This window comes from Boleophthalmus pectinirostris, unplaced genomic scaffold (assembly GCF_026225935.1).
Source record: "Boleophthalmus pectinirostris isolate CB_2022bp ecotype Guang Dong unplaced genomic scaffold, ASM2622593v1 HiC_scaffold_9, whole genome shotgun sequence".
NCBI lineage: Eukaryota > Metazoa > Chordata > Actinopteri > Gobiiformes > Gobiidae > Boleophthalmus > Boleophthalmus pectinirostris.
In genome coordinates, this window is record NW_026571541.1 from 8,118,237 (window position 1) to 8,142,107 (window position 23,871).

The 23,871-nt window shown below is 40.7% G+C and overlaps 1 protein-coding gene across 2 annotated transcripts in view; it reads left to right on the forward strand.

Annotated features, from left to right (window-relative positions):
* The window catches only part of clcn2c (chloride channel 2c), a 301,208-nt gene that overhangs the window by 91,093 nt on the left and 186,244 nt on the right, over window positions 1-23,871 (forward strand). Inside the window, exon 3 of one of the 2 annotated variants that reach the window (XM_055147757.1) lies at window positions 8,893-8,943. The exons of the other annotated variant lie outside the window; for it this stretch is intronic. Within the exon in view, the coding sequence (XP_055003732.1) occupies window positions 8,893-8,943 (51 nt within the window). The remainder of the gene's footprint in view (window positions 1-8,892; window positions 8,944-23,871) is intronic. 2 annotated transcript variants of the gene reach the window in all.

The window sequence follows — 23,871 nt, forward strand, 5'->3', positions numbered from 1 at the left end:
GATTATAAGGCACACTGTCGATTTTTGAGAAAATTAAAGGACTTTTAGTGCGTCTTTTAGTTCGAAAAATACGGTACATAAAAATGTCTCAGTGGACCATTTTCTGAGTAAAACTTTTGAAATGGAGATTGAGAAAAGGATTGTGTATACTGTATGTATATTCAAAAGAATAAAAGTAAGAAAGTTTTATTTTGGACAAGAATTAAGAAAACATCTACAATGCTTTATCACATTTAATTATGCCTGCAATTTTGTGCAGATATGAATTGAATTAGATAAAATTTCTCACAAACTTTAGTGCTTGGCTGAAACTACGGAGAATGAAAACAAATGAGCCACATGGAGAAGAACAGATTGTAAAAAAGTAAAAGTCAAACGCTTTTAACTGCTGACACTAGATCAACCTTTCTCTTCAATCTGTAATGACAAAAAAATGAAAATGAAATCACTAATATAAAATTGTTAAGTGAACATGATAATAAAAAAGAAGGAAAGATATAAGAATGATGCACGATCAAAAGAATAAGTAAGTGAGTGAGTAAGAAAGTTATGTTTTGGACAAGAATGAAGAAAGTATTTACTTACGCCTGGAACTTTCGTGCAGAGATGGAGTGAATCAGATTTACATTTTTGGAGAAATTTGAAGTGTCATTATTGCTGATTGAGAATGAATACTTGGCTGAAACTACGGAGAACAACAAGAACAGATTCTAAAGAAGTAAAAGTCAAAAGCTTTTAACTACTGACACTTGAACCTTTTCTCTTGAGTCTGTGGCAGCACTTAGCGGCACATACCCACTCTGCAGTACTTTTGATGATATATTACAGCCCGGGTCCCACGCGAAGCCAGTATGTGGGCGTTCTGACGTCATTCACACCGAGCTCCCAGCCAAACTCAGGAGCGCACCACACGGCCGCGGTTAAATCGCAACATTTGGCTTTCCTCTTTGTCTCATCGTATATATACAAAGAGATATGAGGAAACTTTTACTTTAATACTTCGAGTAACCCGGGAGACGAGAGGCTGCTTTGCCGTGACTCATGCCCACTCAGGGAGATTGGTGCGGCGATCTCCGGGGCTCCTCCTCTGTGGCTGTTGGCGTGGCGGTGGCAGAGGTCCAGTCATTGTCAGATTTAGAGCCACTTTCTATTGATTTCGGTGTCCAGGTGGAGCCAAGGTGGTGCCGTTAAAGCAAATTTATATCTCCCATGGTGCTTTGGTGCAGGTGGTCGGACCAGGACTGGAGCCAGGCTGGACATTTAATTCTGTCATCTGGACTCTAGCCTAGCGTTGGTATTACGTTTGAGAGCAACTTCAGACCAGAAACTATGCTATAAAGTACAATTCCATATAGGAGGTTTAATTTGGCTGGGTTTTGCTTGGCTCAAATGTGAATCCCTCAGTTAATGGCATGCAAAAATATATATTAAAAAGGGAACAATATTTAAAATAACAATATTTGTAACTTTTTAATTTTATGGCGATTGACTGCACAGGACTAGAAATATTTATACATATTTGACTACCTTATATCAGAGTCCTGCACCACAAATAGTTGCTGAAATGGGCAGGTTTTAACGTTCTGGAATTTCACGGGTTGGTATGCGAGCGGGTAGTGATTACACACGGGCGGGTCAACGAAAGGGAGAAAAATACTTGACGTCCGTTCGTAGTCTTTTCCTAGAACGATGGCACAGCAGGCTGAGAGAGTGACTTTAGTGTATTTATTACATTAAACCATCAGCAGAGGTGATCGGCTCAACGGATGCGCTCCTGGTTTAGACCTGGTTTAGTCCCGGTTACGTTCTAGTTACGTTCTAGTTACGTCCTGGTTAAGTCTTGGTTAAGTCTTGGTTAAGTCCTGGTTAAGTCCTGGTTAAGTTCTGGTTAAGTCCTGGTTAAGTTCTGGTTAAGTCCTGGTTAAGACCTGGTCCAGTCCTGCTGTGGTCCTGGCAATTGGTTCGGCAGTTGTGGCGTGTACGGTAGACAGGTACTTTTTTTTTTAACCAGGTCTTAACCAGGTCTTAAACCTGGTTAAGACCTGGTTACGTCCTGGTTACGTCCTGGTTAAGTCTTGGTTTAGTCCTGGTTAAGTCCTGGTCCAGTCCTGGTTAAGTCCTGGTTAAGTCCTGGTCCAGTCCTGCTGTGGTCCTGGCAATTGGTTCGGCAGTTGTGGCGTGTACGGTAGACGGGTACTTTTTTATTTATTTAACCAATCGCTGCTGTGTGGTCATGACGTATGTAATGCACCTCTCACAGGGCTAACTGGTATATTAAGCTTTTCCCAAATCCTGTAGGAAGAAGGACAATAACGTCTTTCCCCTTGATAAAATTCCCCAAACATTCTCTTTGTTCTGGCTTTAAATCCTTGATCTCGGGAAACAGAATGTATGGCTCTTTGCTTGATTGGCTGGTGCCCAGACTCCCACTTCAGGGGTTCTTGCAAACTGTCTGCTGTATTCCGATTCCTGACCTACTAGCTGTAGAGAAATGAAACTGAGCGGAGGCACTAGGTGGCGCCAGCCTGGCTAAGTCCAACCTGCCATAGGTACTATAAGACCAGAGAAAATTCAGTAGGCATGATTACATTGCCTTCGCTTATGTTTGTGCTAAGGCCAAATAAGCTTGATTTTTCACTTGCGTTAGAGTTACATGAGAACTAACCAGGAGTCAGGGTCATCAGTTTCCCCACCCAGAGAAATGCTGAACTGCCCTGACCAACGATTTGTTGAAAAAGTAAAAAATGGGAGATGAAGGGCAAACTTAATGGTGTGCCAAGAAATGAAAAAGTGCATAATTTTTACATTATAAAAACACATTCTTCTTGTTGTTTTATTCATGTGCTGTGTGGTAATTTGCGGGTAATATAAACACATTTGTTAATTGGTCTGTCTTTTTGCTGGACTCTAGATGCAGTGCTTTTATTCTCTATACATAAGTCAGTGTCTTTGGTTTATAGGCTAAAATGTTATTATGCACTTTTAATATTTATGCACAGACCTCTGAAGTTCTTTCAGATCAATAGTCATTAAAATCAAAAGCCACAAAACACTGTCTTTATCAGATTTTGGTTGATCTAACTGGGCTTTCTAACTCATTCTGACATTTAGTAATCCACAGGGGAAGCAAACATTGTTGCACTAAACTATAGTGATGGGACAAGACAGAATTTTCACGAGACAAGACACATCACAAGGTTGGGTCCACGAGATGAAGACAAGACGAGATTTTGACATCAACTGTAATAAATAAGTAGTGCAATCCATTTCAAAATCTTGGCTTCGTGTATTTTATGTAATACTTTGGTGATCATTGTAGTACTGCTTTCAGAAACTACAGCTTCTTAAATAGTATAGATAATTAGTTTCATCAGATTTTGAATTTTATACCGTTGAATTTCTCACTTTGAATTTTTTAACTCTGAAAAAACATGTTTGGATTTAATGATGTTTTATTCTGAATGTCAGTCAATGAAATTATATGTGTACATTTTTCAAAGTGTTTAAAATTCAATATTAAAAAAAAAATCACCTTATAAATATTCAGCACAAATATTTTCAAGTCCTCAAATTCAAGAGTCAAGAGTGTAAAATTTGAAGTGAAAATAATTCGCAGCAAAGATCCAAGATGCCATGACAGAAGCAATCGATCCAAAGTCCGATCTAACTTAGTAACAAGCAGGAAATGGTGCAATGAAGTGATCCGATTGGTCAGAATTAGCCTCATCAAAACCTCATCTCTTTTATTTCTTACGTGTAAACCCCGCCCACAAATGAGAACGACCAATAGGAAACAACCTCCATCCTCCTCACTCACATGATCGATTGCTTCTGCCTTGGCCTTTCCTGCAAAATGTTTTCACTGCGAATTTTACACTCTGAATTTTGACTGTCGAATTTGAGGAATGAAAATATGTGAGCTGAATATTTAAAAGATGAACATTTTTATTCTGAATTTGGAACATATTGAAAAAGTACTTAAAATTTCAGCAACTAAAATTCAGAATACAAATAATTCAAACATCTTTTTCAGAGTTAAAAAATTCAGCAGTATTCATAATTCAAAATCTGATGCAACAAATTATCTTCCATACTCCATACTCTTAACTCTTTTTCTGTCCATGCCAAAGGTAAATTCAGGGGGACATTATTCTCATGTGTGCACAGTTTTGTGGCAATTTTGTCTTGCGAGATCTTGTGGCATGTGATCTTGTCCCATCCCTACTAAACTATCCAAAAAATAAAATGAAATAAAAAATAAAATCCTAATATACTTGTATACTAAAGGTGCACTATGTAGCTTTTGTTTTTATAGATTTACTTGGAGTGATCCACAGCCTCATTTAGCATTTTTTTTTTTTTACCATTATGATATGTTCTTTCTATGGGTGGCCTTTCCACAGACCTGATCTGTAACTTGATCTGGTGAAATCACTGACTTGTTTTCAGAGGTAGATTTAGTGCCATAGTATAGAACGTTTTAGGCAAAGCGATAACTTTTTCCTTGGAGACGAGCAAATGGCTGAGACTCAACAGAAAAGTGACATAGTATAAATCTTCAAAAGTGAAAAAATGTGTAGCACACTCGGATGACCGATGCCCAAAAGCTTATTTATTTTCAGAATAACGTTTTGGCAAAAAAAAGCCTTCATCAGATACCTTTCTTGCCTTGGACCACGGCATAGTGCAAATCTTCATCTCAAATCTTCATCTCGCTGTAAACTAAGGCTGCTCGATTATGGAAAGAATCATTATCACGATTATTTTGGTCAATATTGAAATCACGATTATTCAAACGATTATTTTTTTTAGTTACACGATGCATTTATTCAGCATTTCTCTCTCAAAAAAACACTTTGTTATTGATCATTTACGCAAAACTTTCAAATTGAAAATCAGTTTTACGATGTATAAAACAAAAAATGAATAAAATATACTTTGAACATGAAATAAGGCATAGAAAAACATAAATGTATCCAAAATAAACTATATATCCAGCTGTTCTACAATCTCTATATTTGAAAAAATGAATAAAAGTACTTATTTATATTAAAAAATCCCCAAATAAATAGTTTCAACTTGATTATGATGAGTTTGGAGATCATCAAAATCGCGATAAAAACATAAACTCCATTAGAATGCAGTGTCGCCAAGTTTGTACATTGTTATTCTTCTCTTCGGCCAAGTCTTCTCCATCCCTCTATTTTTCCTCCTTCCTTCTCCCCCCTCACCCTTCATCCATCACCTGCCCCTCAGCCCACTGCGGTAGTACACCTCTGTATGTGTGTGTGTGTGCGCTTGTGTTGTGCTCTAGATGAGTCCCATACCTCCCGTTGGCTGCCGCGGGTTACTCCTCTGAGGTATTGCTCCCTGATCACCGCTGATCCCCAGGCCTCCACCTCATCCGCACACACACACAAACACACATAAACACACACAGAATGTTGGTCCCATCGCTCCAGCAAAATGTCCAGACCCCAGCAAGAAACTTTTTTCATTTGTCCGCATTTCCAACCGGAGAAATGAATGTGGAGTGGAGAGTTTGCTGTCACGGCTCACTACAGCTGCTTAAGTCCAATGAGTGTCTCGTGGTCTTCTCCGGCTATAACATTATCTCTAGCACATAGTTAACATTTTACTCTCTCCCCTCAGGCTTCGAATGTCAATACGGCTCCCCAAGACCTCTACTGTAAATAATGTAATGTTTATTATTTTACTTTTGTGTGGAGACCAACAAATGTAATGATGAGGCCCACGGAGGATTCATAATATAAGGGATTTTCTGAACAGATTGGGCGAGATAGCTTTATTAAACAGACAAATGAACCGTATTTTCAAGTAATCGAATTGAAGTTTTCCTTTTCACTGGCTTCCCGTTGTTTTTATTTTACCGCAAATGAATGGAAATTTGAGCCACTGACCCATATAGGCCAAACATATTAGATACATATTTCTTTTATTATATTTGAGGTCTTAGTACTTCTTTATCGCAAATTTAACGTCTGTATTATTATTGCTCACAAATGCAAAACATAGAGCAATGTTTAAAGGTCCTAGGGCTGGGTATCATAAAGAAGTTGCCGATACGATACATGTCTTTATATATATAGGCCATGATACAATATATATCTCGATACAGTGCACTTTTGATTCGATACAGTATATTTCAAAACAATTTGATACAGTTCAAGAAAAAATAATTCCTAAATCATGGCTGTGATATTAAAAGTCTTTGTTAAACCACTTCTTGTGCAAAGTTCATATGAAAAATGTCCATTTTAATCATCAAAAACAGTGAAAATGTCAATTGTCACATAAACGAGTTTCCTTCCTCTAAACCACAGGTGTCAAACATAAGGCCCGGGGGCCAGATCCGGCCCCCAAGACCTTTAATGTGGCCCTTGGGTGATTTTCTACTAAAATATTTTAATTAATTTTTCTATTAAAATAAAGTAATTTTCTGCGGTGCTTAGCATATCAGCGTCTCCAGCGTCTCTGTACGTGGCCCTCCCACCAGAGCAGCACAAATGAAGACTTGTCTCTTTCCAAACGCTCTTAAAGGACGATCGTTTTGACTGTTGACTGTGACACCCTCATCAGAAAAATGTCCAACATGAGAAAAGTGGAGCCGAGTGCAGGATTTTACAAGAAAAACTGACTTATTCCTATTTGCATACACGTTCATGTTAAAACATTGTGTTGAAATTTAATTTTTCTTCAAGTTTCAGGTTGTTCATAATATTATAAGAAAGAGTTAATCAATTAAAAAAGATTTCTGTAATAGATTTGCGTTTCTCTGCACACATTTTTGAAGTTATTGTTATTTTTGGGGTTTATATGACATGAGTTTTCTGATCCGGCCCCTTTGGGATCAAAGTAGGTTGGATACGGCCCCTGGACCAAAGTAAGTTTGACACCCCTGCTCTAAACAAACAGCAAAACTGTAGCTCTGTAACAAAATAATTTTGTAAAATATATTAAAAAATACTCTTGGCAATATCGATACAGCAGCCCATGATATCGATACTGTATCTTCACATTAAACAATAAGATATATCAATATTTCAATATTTTTGCACACCCCTAAAAGGTCCCATATTAGACTGTTCCCTTATCTGTGTTATAATGTTTCCTCATCACAAACAGACCTGGAGTTGTGTTTTGTTTCATTCACACATGTTTAACACACAAATCCTGCATGTTTAGGCTGAGTTCTGCTCCACTGTGTTTTGAAACGAATACCAGCTCGAGTGTCCCATTCTCTCAGCGGGAACGGCCTCCTCTTCTCTTCGGGTGTCCCCCTTCACGAGTAACTGTTGTGTGAGAGTGGGGGCATGTTCTCACTGGTCTTTAGTCGGCCGGGTCAACGCACTGTGATGTATTGAGTTAGAAAATCATCATTCAATATCAAAATAAAATGAAATGTGAATGTAGCCAGACCAAATGGATTTAACGGGCGAACTCAGACTAACAGCTTAAACATGTTCAAACTTTTCTCTTTATTGTTTGAGGAAGCAGCACAGTTACTATTGCAGGTGAAGTTGGTTAAGCATAAGGATTTACACAGACATTCCTATTCCTGAGGAGTCATTTGACACACTGTATTTACTCTATTTATGTGTGTTTAAGACCACATCATTTTTGCATGTTTTGTTTGTATGCATGAGCAAAAGTGTTGAGACATATTGTAACTTGTGTGTGTAATATATATAAAATGAAAAAAGTTTTTAATTTTAATTTATATGTATATAGATTAAGAATTCCTTTGTCACTCCATACACCTTCACTAGAATCATTTGGATCATTTCAACTCTGGAACTGCCATGTCTACTGAACTAAAAAATAAAAAGAGCAGAGATGTAGACAGACTAATAATGAAGGATTGCTCAAACATGTGCGAATGAAACAAAACGCAACACTAAATATGTTTTTGAAGATGTAACAACATTATAACATGACTAAAAGATCACAAGAGTCAGTTTTGTGTATTATAGGACCTTTTATGAAAATTTGAAAAATGTATACTTTTAACTTGAGATTAACTCGAAAGTAATAAAGGCTCTAAAGTTGTCAAACAAGTAAAAATCGATTCATATTCTGCTTTATTGAAGTTTGTATAAGGAAAGATGACAACATAGAGAAAGCACTGTCATTTAGTGTTTAAATGAATGCAGTAATACTTTTATCCACACAAATCTGTTCTGTTGTTGCATCTTTGCATACACAGCAGCTACATAACACATTTGGATCAGTTTTGTCTTATTTTATTCTTGTATTTATTATGTATAAGGAAAATAAATGCTGTTTTCAGTCTCTGCAGTCTCAGCTATAGCATCAGCATCAGTATCAGAAGTGAAAAAGCTGGATCAGTGCATCCTTAATCCCAAGTATCGAAAGAGAGTTGGAAATGTTAGTATTGTTGCAACACTGCTGTCGACATAAATCAGACTGCATGGATTTAGGTTGACCCAAAATGGCTGCCGATTCACAATAGTTTCAGGGCAGGATTCAGCAAATGTCAATTACACCTTTGTTAAGTGCTACACCCCATTCGTTCTGTTGTATTTGAATAGTTTGCCTTTTTATTTGGCGTTTAATCATTCACACAGGAGCTGTCAGCTGCAGCCACCGCCACTGTACCCCTACATCCCTCTTCCATCCTCCACTGTTCACTTATTTGTTCGGCTGCTGAATTTGCACAGAGACAACATCCATCAAAACCCCATAATTTCATCCAGAAAAATGAATAAAGAGGCTATTTTTACAACAGGGAAAAACAAACTTGTTAAAATTGAAGGATGAGTAGAAAGGACTGCAATGTACACAGTGTTTTGAGTGTAAAAAGTTGTATCTGTGCTGTTTCGTTTTAACTCTGTCCTGTGGTCTTTGCAGGGTCGGGCTATCCCTATGTTCTGGACAGTCCGGCTCGGAACTTTCTCACTGGTAAAAAAAAAAAAGTGTGCTGCCCCCTGTCTGCCACCTAACGCCATCGTGCTCTGGCTAAAACGGCTGCTTTGCTCCATTGGTCATTAATACTCACGTGGTCCCACAATGTTTTTATGTTATTGTGTTTAACATAATGGCTTTTATTAAGGCAAAAAGACAACCTGTGACTGTTTGGAGTTACTGCGCTGGGTTTCTTGGTGTTCAAACTCTGCGTTGGTTTGGTGGATTCAAATAGTGTAATTCACAGATCCTTGTTTGTTTAATTTCAGAAGAAGAAGAAAAAAAAAAAACATTATAAAAAAAACACTAGTAGCCATAATGCAAGACTCTATTATATGAAAACTAGTGGAACAGTGGAAATGGCATTAGTAAACTTTTTTTTGTGGAAGGGTCTGTCCCCTGAGATTGTATTGCTGTGCTTAGAATGCTCCGCAGTATGCCTTAAATGCATGTATGTTTCATTTATTCAGTTACAATTCTCATTTTTATGCTGAGCAGTTTTGACTTGTAACTGTCCGCGGGTTTGACTTGTAACTTCATGTCATGTGAAGACCTGCTTGTCTCCATGGCGCTGGATAAGTTTAATGCCATACTGTAGAACCTTCAAGTCAAATCAGAACAACCTTTATAGAGACAACCAGGTGTCAGACCCTCCACCAGAAATGTTTCATAGTGCCCCTTTAAAGCAAGTATCAGTTCTTGAGATGGTGTAATCCTTCGTTTGTCCAGGAGTGGTTCAATGTAGAGAAGGTTTCATCTGTGGTAATCTGGACTCATCCAGAAGCCATTTTCAAGTGAGGAAACTGTCCCTATTAGGTGTTGGTGAGACACAAAACACAATGGTGACACAACAGGGACACAATAGGGTCATGCTTGTCCATTGATCTGAATGTTGGCAGTGTGAAACATCAGTGTTTGCATACACTGGTGTATGAGTGTGTGTATGAATGGGTGAGTGGTTCCTTGTTGTAAAGTGCTTTGAATGCCTTGAAGGTGGAAAAGCACTGTATAAAAATGTGACCATTTACCATTTACATAATGACCTATTATGATAGTTCAACAAGGTTCAATTGGTCTTCCGATATTTTATGTTATTAGGTTCTTTTTTCAGACCAAGAGTTTGAGAGCTCAGCCAAAACTGTCAGGTATGAAAACAAACTCTTGGTCTGAAAAAAGAACCTAATAACATGACCTATAATGATGTTAGCTGTAAACAAGATCACGGCAGTTTGACTCTAAAACTCCTTCCTTTGGGGTTGGACTTAGGAACCCAAAGTGGGATAACTTCCTGGTGCTTCACGCTAATACCATCAAATGAAAAATGGCTTCTGGATGGATGAAACTGAGTTCAAACAACCACCAATGAAACCTTCTCTACATTCACCTTTCTTGACTTTTCAAAACCACCATGTTGTTGTGTCCAGACTCTCTAAAGCAGAAAACAGTGCAGGTTGAACTACCCTGTTGCAGTTTAAAAACCCCACATGCGTCCACACCTCATTCACCTTTTGGCTTTGAATTAATCCTGCTCCAATGTAACAAATCTGTGTGCACATCACCGCCATTTGTGTGCCAAAAAGACTAACCTGGCCTCATTACGGCTAGCCCCCAGCGCTAATGGAAAGTAATAAAGACATCTCGCTATGTGTGTGTGTCTGTGTGTGCGTGTGCGTGTGTGTGTGTATGGGGGAGATGAATGGGTCTGATTAGCCAGTGCAAGCTGTAGACAACCATGATGATCAATGTCTGGCTGAGGCTCTACTTAGGAGATGACAAATGCTTCATGGTCATTGGCCCCTACACACATGGAGCGGTTTCTTTCCCATTAAAATGTGTGGTGTGCGCTCATTGGCTTTTAATGTCTAGCTCCACACAAGATCAATGTGGCACACCTCCTCTGCCTCCAGCTTAAGGGTACGAGAGGGGAGAGGGAGTACTGCATGTGGAAATGTGTGAGGAAGGTGCACATTTGTGTCTTTGGTTGTAGGTATTGTCTGGGTAGAGTTAAAATGTTAAGTACTGTGTTTTTTTTTTTTTTCCTGGTTTAGTCCTAGTTTAATCCTGGTTTAGACTTGAAGTCAACCTGGTGTAGTCCTGGTTTAGTCCTAGTTTAGTCCTGGTTTAGACTTGAAGTCAACCTGGTGTAGTCCTGGTTTAGTCCTAGTTTAGTCCTGGTTTAGACTTGGAGTCTACCTGGTGTAGTCCTGGTTTAGTCCTAGTTTAGTCCTGGTTTAGACTTGGAGTCTACCTGGTGTAGTCCTGGTTTAGTCCTAGTTTAGTCCTGGTTTAGACTTGGAGTCTACCTGGTGTAGTCCTGGCTTAGTCCTGTTTTGGCCCCGTTTTAGACCTGGTGTAGATCTGGCTTAGACAGTGGATAGACATGGTTTAGTTCTGGTTTCAGGTTTAGACCTGGTTTTAGATCTGGTTTAATCCTGGTTTAGTTCTGTTTAGACCTGGTTTAGTCTTGTTTTAGATCTGGTTTAGACTTGGTTTAGACCTGGTTTTAGACCTGGTTTTAGATCTGGTTTAATCCTGGTTTAGTTCTGTTTAGACCTGGTTTAGTCTTGTTTTAGACCTGGTTTAGTCTTGTTTTAGACCTGGTTTAGTCTTGTTTTAGTCCTGGTTTAGTCTTTTTAGACCTGGTTTAGTCTTGTTTAGAACTGGTTTTAGTCTTGTTTTAGACCTGGTTTAGTCCTGTTTTAGACCTGGTTTTAGTCCTGGTTTAGACAAGGTTTTAGTCCTGGTTTAGACAAGGTTTTAGTCCTGGTTTAGACAAGGTTTTAGTCCTGGTTTAGACAAGGTTTTAGTCCTGGTTTAGACAAGCTGTAGTCCTGTTGTATACCTAGTTTGGACCTGGTTTAGTCTTGTTTTTGACCTGGTTTAGTCTTGTTTTTGACCTGGTTTTAGTCCTGGTTTAGACAAAGTTTTAGTCCTGGTTTAGACAAGGTTTTAGTCCTGGTTTAGACAAGGTTTTAGTCCTGGTTTAGTCCTGCTGTAGTCCTGTTGTATACCTAGTCTGGACCTGGTTTAGTCTAGTTGTAGACCTGGTTTAGATCTGGTTAAGTCTTGGTTTTCAGCATAACCTAACCCTGTTTTGTTGAACAGATGTAAAGTGAATAGTTGAAAATCAATTGACTTCCATGATACTTATGTCAGATGCCCTCCCAGAGTTCATTCTCTCCATTGATCATAGCCACGTATGAAAACACACACTGCAGTCTAGTAACTTCTATCTCCATTTGGCTGGAGTTCTGAATGGATATCTTAAATTAGAATTACTCCCGTCTGTCACAAAACTGTTCTTAGTGAATACTTTAACTGTACTCTGAGATTGGCTTGGCAATCTACGAGCTTATGAAAGTGTAAATGTGTGCGCAGGGCTGAGAGGCAGAAGTGCTGAGATTGCATTAACAGTGGAGTGAGTGAGGAGAGGAGAGGAGGAGGAGAGGAGGACAGGGAAGCCAAAAAGTTGAGGTGATTTAAGAAAGAGCTAAAGGGCGCAGTAATGAAAAGTGGACTTGAAACAGCATCAGGAAGTACTTAAGGTGTAAGTAAGGACACGGGCAGGATCACATACTGTAATGTTGAAGCTTTTCCCGTTCTCTGGTTGCCCCGATTAACCTCAAACATGCACAATTGATACTTTTTATCAACATTCCCTGGAGGTGTAATGCTAACTGTAGACACTGCTCTGTCTGAAACTCTGTTACTCAAGTTAGACTTTAATATGGGCTTTATTTTACACAATTTGACCAAAAAGAACTATCTCAGCTGGAACTACAACAGGTGAGCTGATTTGTGCTGTTAAACAAATGTATCCATCCATCCATTTTCTTCCGCTTATCCAGGGCTGGGTCACAGGGGCAGCAGTCTAAGCAGGGACACCCAGACTTCCTTGATCCCCGGGGGACCCCAAGGCGTTCCCTGGCCGAACAAGAGACATAGTCCCTCCAGCGTGTCCTGGATCTTATGGAAGATATCTAGAACAGATGCCCATACTGAGCTCCTCACCCTGTCTATAAGGGAGCGCCCAGCCACTCTGCGGAGGAAACTCATTTTGACCTCTTGTATCCTCGATTTCATCCTTTTGGTCATTACCCAGAGCTCATGACCATAGGTGAGGGGAGGAATGTAGATTGATTGGTAAATCGAGAGCTATGCCTTTCGGCTCAGCTCCCTCTTCAACACAACTGTTTGATACAGCAACTGCATCACTGCCGATGCTGCACAAATCCACCTAGTAAAGTCACTCTCCATCCTTCCCTCACTCGTGAACAAAACCCTGGGATACTTGAACTCCTCCACTTGAGGCAGGGACTCTCCACCCACCCGAAGAGGGCAAGAGCCTTTTTCTGGTCGAGAACCATGGCCTTGGATTTGGAGGAGCTGATCCTCATTCCTACTGCTTCACACTGCAAACCGCCCCACTGCATGTTGTAGGTCCAGGCCTGATGAAGCCAACAGGACAACATCATCTGCAAACAGATGATCATTTGCATAAAGTGCTGAAAGACACTTTGCTCTTTGTGCGCTGATGCAGTCAGCTTCTGTTGGGCTAAAGGACACGACTCAGTGGAATATACGATGTGTTCTCTCTGTGACAGAGGATGTGCTGCTGATGGCCTTGTCTGTAAATAGTGGAAAAGGTTTCTGGTGCTAGAAGCTTTTGGTTGGCATCAACTTTCGGGCATTCATGGCAGTAGTGAGCAGTGAATGAGGGGAGGGGTCACAAAATCAAGAAGATGGAGGCTCATGGGGCGAGCACAGAGAAGGCAAAGAAAATCAGAATTAAATATGAGCATTATATAGATATACAATATGTCAGAATCCATTTAGTGTTTAAAAAATATCTCGATTTATTTAAAATGTTGAGATATCACCCACATCTAATATACTGATATCTAATTTATTTCACAGAATGAGTCTGTTTTCGATCACGTGTGTCCTTATAACACAATTTGAAGACCCCAGCATCCTGGTTAGATGGTGCTTTTCCACATGCACACACACTTAGTTTGATAGAGTATTATTGTCATAGTGAGTGACTTCTCTGGCTCCTCTGGCTCCATTCATCTGGTCTGTGTGTCTGTCTGCAGCTCGTATATGTCACTTTTACAGAAATATCACCACATTGTTGATTACCTCAGTGAGGTGTGGGGCTCTGGGGGTTGGACAATGTTGATATGGCAGATTTTGTTAGTTTAATTCACCACATATAACATTTTGAGCATTGTTTGATATTATGATTTGCAGTTTATTGTGGTGCGGTAAATCCTAACTTATAAAAATCCAAATTACCAGTTATTCCTGTATTGGTACTTTGCATCCACATTTCCTGGGGGTGTGAATCTAACTGAAAGCACTACTCTGTTAGAAACTCTGTTATTCAAGATTCTAAGCTTTATTTTTACACAATCTCACCATAAAGAGTTGACTTAGCTGGAGCTACAGGTGAGATGGTTTGTGCTGTTAAACAAGTCAAACAGTTTTTCAGTTACTCTCACCTTTTTGCAGAAAATCTAATTATTAAGAGTTATTAACAGTTACTCTGACGCCTAAATACATGTACAGAGTTCTTTCACAAAGTTGAAATATGTGTTAGACATGGGGTCCTTTACCTGCTGGTTATTATTTTACCAGGAAAGTTCCACAGTATGGCATTAAACATTCAAGGTCAGGGCTGGTACAGTGGTGCTGTTTCAACTCGTGTAGGTTGTTGCCCTGGGAAGACTGGGCGAACTGATGAGGCCTGGTACTAGACTGGCATAGATGCTGTTGTACCACCATGCTCTGTACTCACAGCAGCAACAAGTTGGATCACCTCATTGGCAGGCTGGTAGACATCTGGTAGAAGGCTGGTAGAAGGCTGGTAGGAGACTGGTAGGAGACTGGTAGAAGGCTGGTAGGAGGCTGGTAGGAGACTGGTAGAAGGCTGGTAGAAGGCTGGTAGAAGGCTGGTAGGAGACTGGTAGGAGACTGGTAGAAGGCTGGTAGAAGGCTGGTAGGAGACTGGTAGGAGACTGGTAGAAGGCTGGTAGGAGACTGGTAGAAGGCTGGTAGGAGGCTGGTAGGAGGCTGGTAGGGACTGGTAGGGCTGGTAGGAGACTGGTAGGAGGCTGGTAGGAGGCTGGTAGGAGGCTGGTAGGAGGCTGGTAGGAGACTGGTAGGAGGCTGGTAGGAGACTGGTAGGAGACTGGTAGAAGGCTGGTAAGGAGACTGGTAGGAGACTGGTAGAAGGCTGGTAGGAGGCTGGTAGGAGGCTGGTAGGAGGCTGGTAGAAGGCTGGTAGAAGGCTGGTAGGAGACTGGTAGGGAGACTGGTAGAAGGCTGGTAGAAGGCTGGTAGAAGGCTGGTAGGAGACTGGTAGGAGACTGGTAGAAGGCTGGAGAGGCTGGTAGAGGCTGGTAGGACTGGTAGGAGACTGGTAGAGAGCTGGTAGAGACTGGTAGAAGGCTGGTAGGAGGCTGGTAGGAGACTGGTAGGAGACTGGTAGGAGACTGGTAGGAGGCTGGTAGGAGGCTGGTAGGAGACTGGTAGGAGGCTGGTAGGAGGCTGGTAGGAGGCTGGTAGGAGGCTGGTAGAAGGCTGGTAGAACTCTGGTAGAAGGCTGGTAGGAGACTGGTAGAAGGCTGGTAGGAGGCTGGTAGGAGACTGGTAGAAGGCTGGTAGGAGGCTGGTAGGAGACTGATAATAGCACTTCACTTGTTACTATGGGTGCCTTGGGTGTGCTCCAAACTCTTGGTTACAAGTCAACATTGCTGTATGGGCCTGGGTGCCACATGGACTCTGTAAAAGCGTAATATAGTTGTACAGAACAAGAATCAATGAAAGGTGAAGTAATTGGCAGCATAGTTGGCCGCTGCTGATATATTGGACTGTGAACTGGTTGAACATTATTGGCTGCAAGGTATGATTGTTCTTGGATACTGTATCCAATTGGGCCAGGTGATGAGGACCCTCCACACACCACTGGAAAGCTTGGATGAGCGTTTTCTTGGGGTGCTGTGTTCCACTGGCTGACCTTCTCGACTGCAGCTGGCGAGGATAGAACGCGAGAGAACCAGAGCGTTGTACAGTTGGTAGCTAGACCAGTGAGGTTCGTTTGGTCTTTCGATGATTCATGTTATTAGGTTCTTTCAGATAAAGAGGTTGTTTTCATACCTGACAGTTTCGACTGCTCCCTGCGGTCTTCCTCAGAGTGGTCACGTGAATTTGCTGTGACATATTTGGTCAGCTGATTTAAAAAGGTTTATACAGGCGCTGTCTTTCTACCGGTGGAGTTAGTCAGCGCCATCTGCAGTCCGACTTTCTCAGGACAGTATCCCAGGTGTGTCAGAGTAAAAAAGCCCCCTCATCCCGGTTTATAGCCTCATGGGCATGTTTCCGTATTTCGATTGCCCCTTTAATCCAGCGATGGTGTTTTTCCTCTGTCCCAGTGATGTTTGCTCTGTCCCAGTCCATAATGTGGTTCTCTCTTTTACAGTGGTCAGAAATGGTTGATTTCAGTTTTTCCTGTTCTGCTTTGTGTTTTGTCGCCTTCGCCGTTTCCTTATCACTTTCTATCCTATGTTTTTATGTCCTATGTTTGGTACAAAAAACTCAGGCAACTACTCATCCACCCAAAAGATAAAATAGAACCGGATCATAAATATACGAAATAGCCTGTATGTCCTGCAATAAATCATACGTCGTGGAAACAGGGAGGGCATTCGGTACATGAAAAAAGGGGACTGAAAACATAGGACAGAATGTGAGAAGGAAACAGATCTCACCTGTAAATTTCCCTGGTGTCTCTTGCTTGTTTCTAGGGAGAGTGAAAAGTTCAATACCGTACTTTGGGATACTGGAGGTAAAGTAATAACATCTCCATGACGACAAGTAACTGGCGAGCTCTCTACCAGAAAAATTAGACCTTTAAATCTAGCTGGTCTGATGAGAGAAGTGCCTAAGAAGAAGATAGAGAGTAGAAATCTAAAAGCGCCTATTAGATTCAAAGCTGTCAGTGGTGGCTCCTTCAATCAATGCATTTCACCTTTACCCAAATTCACATCTTTGCTCATTATCAATTTATTTTAAAGGAGAGGAAAGGCCTGCCGTGGTGACAGTGGTAAGATCTTATCCTCTGCAGGCTTCCATAGTTTTAATGAGCCAGACAAAAGGGGACTTCATCCTCAAACTTGGACAAAAGCGTGTTGTAATTGAGTAAGTGAAGGGTGCTGAGCGGTGCTGTTGGGTGCTCTCGCCACATCTGTTTGAGAATAAAACTTTATTGAGGTGACAGTTTATTATAGTATTGCCTGAAGTATATCTCAAGTTCATTTGCAGCAAAGTGGTGGCTGGTTTGTCAAGTGGGAAATCATGAGAATTAGATTAAAATAGTGAACGAAAAAGGCAAATCTACCAGAATCTTTGGTTTAAATAAAAATCCAACATTCACTCTATACAAAAACCTTGGAACATGTATTATGATGAATACAAATATATTATAGGTCTCTGCATTTAAAGTTGCATTGTGTAACTTTTCTAGTGGGGGTCCATTCAAATGCTTTTCTCCATGGAGATGTTATTGCTTCATCTGGAATGTTTTACAGTATGGTATTAAGCCTTTCTGTCTTCATGGAGACCAAAAGCAGTTACAGGTCAGATCTGTGGAGATGCAGCTCCGCTCACAGTCAGAATGCCTGTTTTTCTAGTTATTATAGTCAATCCTCTGTCAGTAAAACAGTTGAGTCTTGACTTTGAAGGAAGGAATTTGGTTTAAAGAGGCAGTATTAAGCAAAATAGACTTTTTGGAGCTTTCTACCATTTTATAATGTTGTTCCCTCATCAAAAACGTTCCTGAAGAGGTTTTAGATGTCAAGCATGCATGTTTCAGTAATATATCAATCTTTATAAAACAATAAAACTGAACAATGAACCGATTCTTTTCATTGGATTTATAGACAGAATTTCTAGGTGCAGTCAGGGGCCGGAAGGGGTCCGGTTTAGGTACCACAGGATCTCGTCTCTGCTGTTTGCAGATGATGATGTCCTGTTGGCTTCATCAGGCCAGGACCTGCAATGTGCACTGGGGCAGTTTGCAGCCAAGTGTGAAGCAGCTGGGATGAGGATCAACTCCAAATCTGAGAACATGGTTTTCACCCTAAAAAGGTGGCTTACCTTCTCCGGGTGGGTGGAGAGTCCTTGCCTCAAGTGGAGGAGTTCAACTATCTGGGGGGTCTTGTTCACGAGTGAGAGGAGGATGGAGCGTGACATTGACAGGTGGATAGGTGCAGCGTCAGCAGTGATGTGGTCGCTGTATCGAACCATTGTGGGGAAGAGGGAGCTGAGCCGGAAGGCAAAGCTCTCGATTTACTGTCAATCTAGAGCCAGGACACGCTGGAGGGACTATGTCTCTCGGCTGGCCTCGGAACACCTTGAAGTCCCCCCGGAGGAGCTGGAGGAAGTGTCCGGGCTGAAAGAAGTTTGGGAGTCCCTGCTTAGACTGCTGCCCCCGCGACCCGGCCCTGGATAAGTGGAAGAAAATGGATGGATAAAACATGATGATCTAAATATGTTATGTCTTAGCAGTTAATACCCCATAGAAGTTATATGCCCTCTTTAAAATAACTGTAACATCAGTTTTGAAGGGACAAAATTGGAGTGAACTCTATTTATTCCAAAGTGTGGATGTCACCTTAAAAAAAGATCCACAAGTGACAAAACAAGACAATTCTAATCTCATTCTTTTTAACCCCAAAACAATCCATTTGCATTTATTTTTGAGAGTTTAGTTTCCCTCAGATGCACTTCTCCCTCTTGTGTATGCAGGCTGGGGTAAGTCCAACCTTTGTGTATCGATGTGTATATAGATGTATTTGCCCGTAACCCTCCACTGCAGTGAGGCTGCTGCATCAGGGGAAATCCTCTGGAGCCTCATCGCCACGGCGACGATGGGACACACAAACGTGCTTTAAAGTGTTCGAGTTTGGAGGAGAAACTTTTTGGTGCAGTCAGCAAATACACAGCAAGCTGAGTTCCACACAGACCTGGTACTGTTCAGTTTGTTTCCAAATACTTAGGTGCACTATGTAACTTTTCTGCTGGAGGATCTCCCACATGCTTGTCTCTTCAGTCTTGAATCTTGAATGCTGAAATGCAAGATGGCAAAAGAATGGAGGACCCAGAAAAGTTCAGTTTAAACTTTCAACAATACTTAGTTTACGATAACTTATTAATATGTTCATACAATAACGTTGACCAAATTCTGAAGTTTGTATTTTTGTGCTGGAACTTCTTTAGTACCATTCAATCGGAAAATTCAGAGATTTCCACTTTAGAAAAACCCAAGTAAAGAATCGAGCTCAAGAGCTGAAAACCAACACATTTTTCACAAATTCTAACAAGAAGGAAGTCTACTCAGTATTTCTCATTGTGCCTTATCTCTTCTTCCTCTGAGCTCAAAGAAAAGGATTTGTTAGCCGAGTCCGTTATTCTAAAAGTGCCAAGTCAGAGAATTTGTGCTTGAATGGCTGTCCTTCTATGTTTCTCTTTCTAGTTTTGACCGCTTTACTGAGGCCTTATTTAATGAAAAACACCATTTCTATTTATGTAAATTCATTGGGTGTTTTTTAGAAAATCTACTTTGTAAAACACAAAATTCTTTCTCCATTCAACCAAAACATAAAAAGGAGGAAGGCTCGTGGCAGGACTCTTTCCTCTCATTAGCTCAGTTTTAAATCAGACAAATCGGCAGCTGCAGCTAAAACAAAACCCAGAGTTCCTCGTTTGTTTTGAAAAGCTCTGCCAGTTTTCACAGACTTGAGTGGCTTAAGGCTAATGGACTTCAAAACTTGGAGCTTTCACTTCACAGATGCGTTTCACTTGTGTTAATATGCAATTCTAATATCGACACACACACTGAGTAAACTTGGAATAAATCACACAACTTTTTTAAAGGGCTCCTATTACACTATATTCTGATCTATGTTATAATGTTTTCTCATCACAAACAGACATGGAGGTGAGTTTTGTTTCATTCATACATGTTTAACCACAAATCCTGCACATTTAGGCTGAGTTCTTCTGTCATACGAACCAGGGAATAAACCAGGACCGAATCAGGACCGAATCAGGACCGAACCAGGACTGAACCAGGACTGAACCAGGACTGAACCAGGACTGAACCAGGACTGAACCAGGACTGAACCAAGGACTGAACCAAGGACTGAACCAAGGACTGAACCAAGGACTGAACCAAGGACTGAACCAGGACTGAACCAGGACTGAACCAGGACTGAACCAGGACTGAACCAGGACTGAACCAGGACCGAACCCAGGACTGGACTAAAACAGGACTAAAACAGGACTGAACCAGGACTGAACCAGGACTGAACCAGGACTGAACCAGGACTAAAACAGGACAGATCCCAGGAGGACTGAACCAGGACTGAACCGAGGATTGAATCAAGGACTAAACCAAGCACTGAACCAGGACTGAAACAGGACTAAAACAGGACTGAACCAGGCCAAATCCTAGGAGGACTAAACCAGGACTAAACCAGGACTAAACCAGGACTAAACCAGGACTAAACCAGGACTAAACCAGGACTAAATCAGGACTGAACCAGGAGGTCTCTAAACCAGGACTAAACCAGGACTAAACCAGGACTGAACCAGGAGGTCTAAACCAGGACTAAACCAGGACTGCACTATGACTAAAACAGGACTAAAACAAGACTAAACCAGAACTGAACCTGGACTCATTCAAGAATTTATTATCAAATATTTATTTTATACTCAACTACAGCCAAATATGCACAAATTTCTCTCTTACTTTTTTAAATCATTAAATTATAACATGGCTTAAAGCTCACACGAGTCCATTTTATGTAACGCAGAACCTTAAGTAGGTTAAGTAAAGTCAAAGTACACATTTGTAGGAGCAGCACTGACATAACAACTTGGAGAACATAGTCACCATACCATATACAAGAAAGTTAACGGTCTAGTCTCGTAAATGAAAATGAAAATCCATACGCTAATTATGTCACAGGCTTAGTTCCTCCCTGCATGCTTCAGTCACACCTCAGTATTTACAGTATAATACCACCATGGGCCCCCTTATCTCCTGTTTAAAACGCAGAAGAGCTGAATAGACAGATTTGCCTTTATCTCCTTTCATTCCCTCTAATTAAGCTACTAGTATTAAGCACAGCCAGGCGTTTTAATTGATTCTCTTTCTTTCATTATGAGCGTGGCGCCGCGTACACACAGACTGGAGAAAGAGACGGCCATGACTGTGTAGAATCAGGGAATTAACGCACTATGGATCTGTGGGCTTGCATACAAACCAGTGGCTGATTTGAATAATTGTTTTTTTTTTTTTTGAGGGAGGGAATATGCACAGGTAGGGATTTTCATTTAAAACATTGTGCGTCAAGGTTTCAGAAGTTTTGGGCAATTAAAGGTGCGTTGTGTAACTTTGCTGGTGGAATTCTTTCGTCGAATGCTTTTCTCCGTGGAGATTATTGTTACTGCGTCGTCCCGAATGTTTCGCAGTATGGAGTTAAACCTTTGTGTCATCATGGAGACCAAACCAGACCAAGTTACAGGGCAGATCTGTGGAGAGGCGATCCAGCTCACAGTTAGAATGCCTGTTTGTCTTGGTATTTTTGAGCTATAAAACCACCTGTAATTGAATAAATGTAATGTAGAGCTGTTTAATGTCATACTGTGGAACATTCCAGGCAAAGCAATGACATTTCTCAGGCTGAACGATCTATCATTTTGGACCGAAAATCGCGATCTCAGACAACACGATTTTGGGAGTGTCAAAGCTGCCTTTTATGGATTTGCGTCAAGGTCTATGCGCCGTGAAGTACCGCCACAACACAAGGAGGCTCGGGTTTAGGATTAGGATTTAAACCCGACGTTTGTGTAAAGTTTAACATGAACCATCTCCAATGCTATAGAAGCACAGAACAGACTCACCATCATCAGCACATTCGTTTGTCACAGAAAGAATACTCATATTCCACTGAGTCGTGTCCTTTAGTCTGACAGAAGCTGACTGCACCAGCGCACAAGGAGAGAGCTGTTTTTTTCAGCGCTTATAGTTTATGCAAGTGAACCATGTGGTTTTAAGTTTTGTTTCTGTAAAACGTAAACAAATGTGCATTAAACACATTATTTACTCAATGTATATTGAAAGAAACTATAAATTGGACCATAAATTTGGCTTCACAGTCCAGCATCAAGTCTTCGGTGCAGAACTCTGGTATGATGTAAGTTTGTGATGTCTGTAAATGTTCATGTGCACTGAAACTTGATTTGAAAAAAATAAAAAATAAATCGTGAATGAACCCGAAATCGCAATATCTGCCAGAAAAATTGTAATTAAATTTTTTTTCTTAAAATTGGTCATCCCATATCCATAGAAACAAGCAGGTGACGGACCCCCAAACAAAAAAAATAATATTTTATAGAGAATAATATAGAGAAGTTATAATTTAATATCAAAATTATTCCTGACATTCCATAAATTATTATGAGCAAATTTGGTGAGTTTTGATTTGGTTGCAACCCGTTTAAATTAAACTCTTTAGGTTGTCTCGAAATTCAAATTGTTTTTCTAAGATCTGCAAAGTGTTTGTCTCCATGGAGATATTATCACTTTGCTAGAAATATCCCACAATATGATATTAAATTGATAAGTGGTGCTGCAGCTTAGATCTGCGGTGATTCAACCCGTTCAAGTAAGGATGAATTTTTATTTTTATTTGTTTTATTCCAAGCAATAAAACCACCTATAAGTGAATAAATGCAAGAATGATGAGTTTAATACTTCAGTGTGGAACATTGCAGGCAAACAATAATAACAATGGGAATCCCTCCACCTGAAAATAGTTCCGTGGTGCACGTTTAAATCTAGTGAAATTACATCGAACCACAATCTACTCTCTTCAGTATTCATTTAATTTTCATAATCTGTTGAACACATCTAAAACCGAGCGTCATATCCTTCCTCTCGCACGCCTTTAGGACCGTATACATCGCACATACATTGGCTTCTACCCAGGCCGGCGTTATGTAAGTGCAGGGTGTGTGTGGGCAGGCTGTCTCTTCATATTAACGTCAATATAAAACGTCTATTTCAATTTAAACGTCTTTTGATTGATTGGTAAACCCTTCTAAAATGTATCCCTCACAACAGCATATGCAGAAGACCCTACACACACGCACAAACACATACATACGTACACACACACACATACACACATGCACACACACACGGAGGGGTTGTGTGAATCAGGTGCACCAGGTATCTATGGAGACCTAAATTAGTCCCAGCAGGTATGTGGCTTTATGAGAGTCCTGGGAGGAGGGGGGAGGAGACCAAAGTGAGAGCAACAGATAAGATGTGATTAAAGGCGCCGCAGAAGAACAGAGGGGGTAGAATGATGCATGATGGGAAATGTATGGGAGGGGTGCGAGGGGTCTGCAGCAGAGTGTGAGTCACAGGCCGACTGTACGCTGCAGTGCTCGGTTTGTCTCTCCCAGGCACCTGTAGCACCGAGAAGCTGTGTGGACTTGCATCATTTATATTCATACATTTTTTAAGTACTTCAGTAAATTAATGCATGGGGACATTTACTAGAGTCTTAAAATGCATCATGTTTTATTATATTTATTAGTGTTATGTTCATTAAAAAAAATCTGTTCATTCAAAGGTGCACTGTGCAACTTTTCTGATGGAGATGATGAGATGTTGCTTTGCCTGGAATGTTCCACCTCATGGCTTTAAAATGATCTAGTATCTCCATAGAGACAAACGGATAACACCACTATACACGCCATGTTACTTTCTTTTTTCCTCTCCAGTTTGTTTTAGCAATAAAAACGCATGCAACTGAATAAATTGAGCAACTGGGACTGTTGCCATAG